The following is a 2,512-nucleotide window of genomic DNA, read 5'->3' on the forward strand; positions in this document are numbered from 1 at the left end:
GGGGGCGCGGCCGAGCCGTGAATAACCCATGCTGGGTACCTGAGAGGGTTTTCTGACCCCCTTTGAACTGAAGGAGCCAGCATGAGAGCCCAGGCTCTTCCCCGAAGCTCCTGACAGGGCCTCAGCCTGGGTTGAGCCCAGTGAGACCGGTGTGTTCATGGGAGATGGCTTAGCAAGTGGCTTTCTGCATTTCCCAGCAGCAAAATACTCTCTCCTGGCATCTGGCCCCGGCACCGGGAGGCTGCGGTGCTGCTGCAGGAGGTGGCTGGCTGCCTTCGGCCAGACAGTCTTCAGGACAGAGTCCACCACCCGGGACGTCACCCCGGCCAGCTCGTGCTTCAGCGCCTGTGAGAGGACCCTTGCTGCTGAGGGCAGGCTACCTGTGTCACCTCTGTCCTCGTCCTCCTCCTGCCCACACACCTCCAGGACGCTCCTCCAGAGAGGTGCTTTGTGCGGGTCGCTGGTGGCAGTGGCACTGTCCTTGTCTGGTCTGTCTCCAGGATTTCCAGGCCATGGATGCACTTTCTCGGCACCTTGCTGGGTTTGGGCAGCGTCCCCAGAGTCACAGACCTGGGAGAACTTCTCCTGAAGCCGCCTCAGCTGCTGCTCTAAAAAGCAGAGCTGCTCCTTCAGCTGCTGGCAGCCCTCGGCATGAGGGCTGCCCCCGGCGGGGGCCACTCGCCCAGCTGCCCCCGCGCCCTGCTGGGGCACCCTGGGCTTCCTCTTGCTCTCCCGCGGCATCTTGCAGCCCCTCTCCCTCTCGTGCCCAAAAGCTGCCTCCAGGCTGCTGCCAAATGCCTGAGGGGTAGGTGGGATGCTCATGCCTTGGATGATGCTCTCCACCCTGGCCCGCTTGGCTCGTAGGTGCTGGTCAGAGAGCTGGTCCTGTAGGTGCTGGTCGGAGAGCTGGTCCCTGTCGACAGCACAGGGCATGGGAGGCGGGTCATGGGTCCTGGGAAAAGCCAGAGCTTGCGCTCCTTCTCCAGGAGATGCACCATGCTCACAGTCCTGAGGCAGGGCCGCTGCCTGAGAGGAAGGGAAAAGGATGCTGGGATCCAGGCTCCCGCGAACCATCGGGTAGCTGAGGAGCTGTGATATCAGGGATGCACTGGGGGAAGGCAAGAGAGAGTCGGTCTGGAAATAGGGCTCCGACTTCAGCCCCTGGCCCTGCCCTGAAGTGGCACGGTCTCTGTCCTGCTCAGAGCCAGTCCTGCCATCCATCATCTCTTCTTCCTGCCTGGACACTGGAGAGCTGACCCTCAGCTGGTTGGGGATCATTTCTAGTGACAGACTGGCAGGCTTCCCAGGTGTTTGATGTTTCAGCCTGCTAGTGGTGTGGAGCTGGAGAAAGAGCAAGAAACATCAGTGGGCAAGACCTCATACAGCACCTCTCCATGCACATGGCCAGAGATTTTTCCTCCCAGCTTTCCAGGGCATCCCTGCTCCCCTGCAAAATCTATTTCACCAGGGAATGAGCCAGGCAGAAACTTCCAGGCACTGCAAAACCCGTTAGCAGGCTGTCGGGTGTCGCATGACAGCAGCAACGCCCTGGACACTGTCACAGCTCCCACCTACCAGCCAGGCATTCATCATGCCCAGAGTACATTTCACATGATTTGAGCCCTGGATGTGCCTGGCAGCATGGAATTCCCACACCGCCAGCTGTGCCTGCACCGGAGGCATTTGGGGAAACTCCCCTCTGGGCTTGTGGACTCAGGTACAAGGGTGGTGAGCACCAGATGGAGCCCCTGGCCACACACACCTGGGCAAAGGTGGTTTTGGGTGCTTCCGGGTGCTGGCTGAGCACAGGGACGGCAGCTACATCCCTGGTGAAGGCACTCACGGCACGTAGCAGCTAGGTCAGGGCATGGCTGCTGCCTGCTTCTGCCGGCACCCAGCACCTGCCACCAGAGCCCCAAGGGCACGGTGATGGGTGGCAGCACTGGGGGGACCAGGGCGGCACAGACAGGCTGGTGGAAAGGGGTACAGCAAGGGTGAAAGTGTGATGTGACCTGCTGCAAGCAGGACACACCGGGATGTTCAGGCTAACACAGCACGGGGCTCCTAAGCGCTTGGCAAAACACTGAATAAAAAGGATGGGGGTGGGGATTACCGGGGAAAAGAAAAACTACTGAGCCAGCAGCCCCTGGCTTAAAATTGTCACGCTGACTCCAGGCAGGGATCCACCCCCTCTGCTCGTTCACTCGTTCGGACAGCTTTGCAAAAGAAGGTGCAAAAGCTTGTATCCTGGGCAATTACAGAGTAACTGTCCCTGTCGGATGCTTCTTCCTCATCCACATTAATTAGCAGTAGCTTTGCATCCCTGAAGTAGAACAGTTTATGTCTTTTCCAGACACCTTTAAAGTGTCTGAGATTCTTTTGCTATACCCAGAAACGTCTGATCATTTTCAACACCATCAGTCTCCCGTCCCCGTGACTGTCTGCTCCACAGCGAGTCCCCCAGGCTAATGAGCAGTGTAGAAAATGGGTTTCTTCTCACTGGTTTTTAGCA

At 58.8% G+C, this 2,512-nt stretch overlaps 1 protein-coding gene across 1 annotated transcript in view; it reads right to left on the bottom strand.

The window, feature by feature from the left end:
- The window catches only part of PROX2 (prospero homeobox 2), a 3,661-nt gene extending 2,383 nt beyond the window's left edge, over positions 1–1,278 (bottom strand). Inside the window, exon 1 of the mRNA XM_019472445.1 lies at positions 40–1,278. Within this exon, the coding sequence (XP_019327990.1) occupies positions 40–1,278 (1,239 nt within the window). The remainder of the gene's footprint in view (positions 1–39) is intronic.
- Between the last annotated feature and the right edge of the window lie 1,234 nt (positions 1,279–2,512).

This window comes from Aptenodytes forsteri, unplaced genomic scaffold (genome assembly GCF_000699145.1).
Source record: "Aptenodytes forsteri isolate BGI_AS27 unplaced genomic scaffold, ASM69914v1 Scaffold193, whole genome shotgun sequence".
Taxonomy (NCBI): domain Eukaryota; kingdom Metazoa; phylum Chordata; class Aves; order Sphenisciformes; family Spheniscidae; genus Aptenodytes; species Aptenodytes forsteri.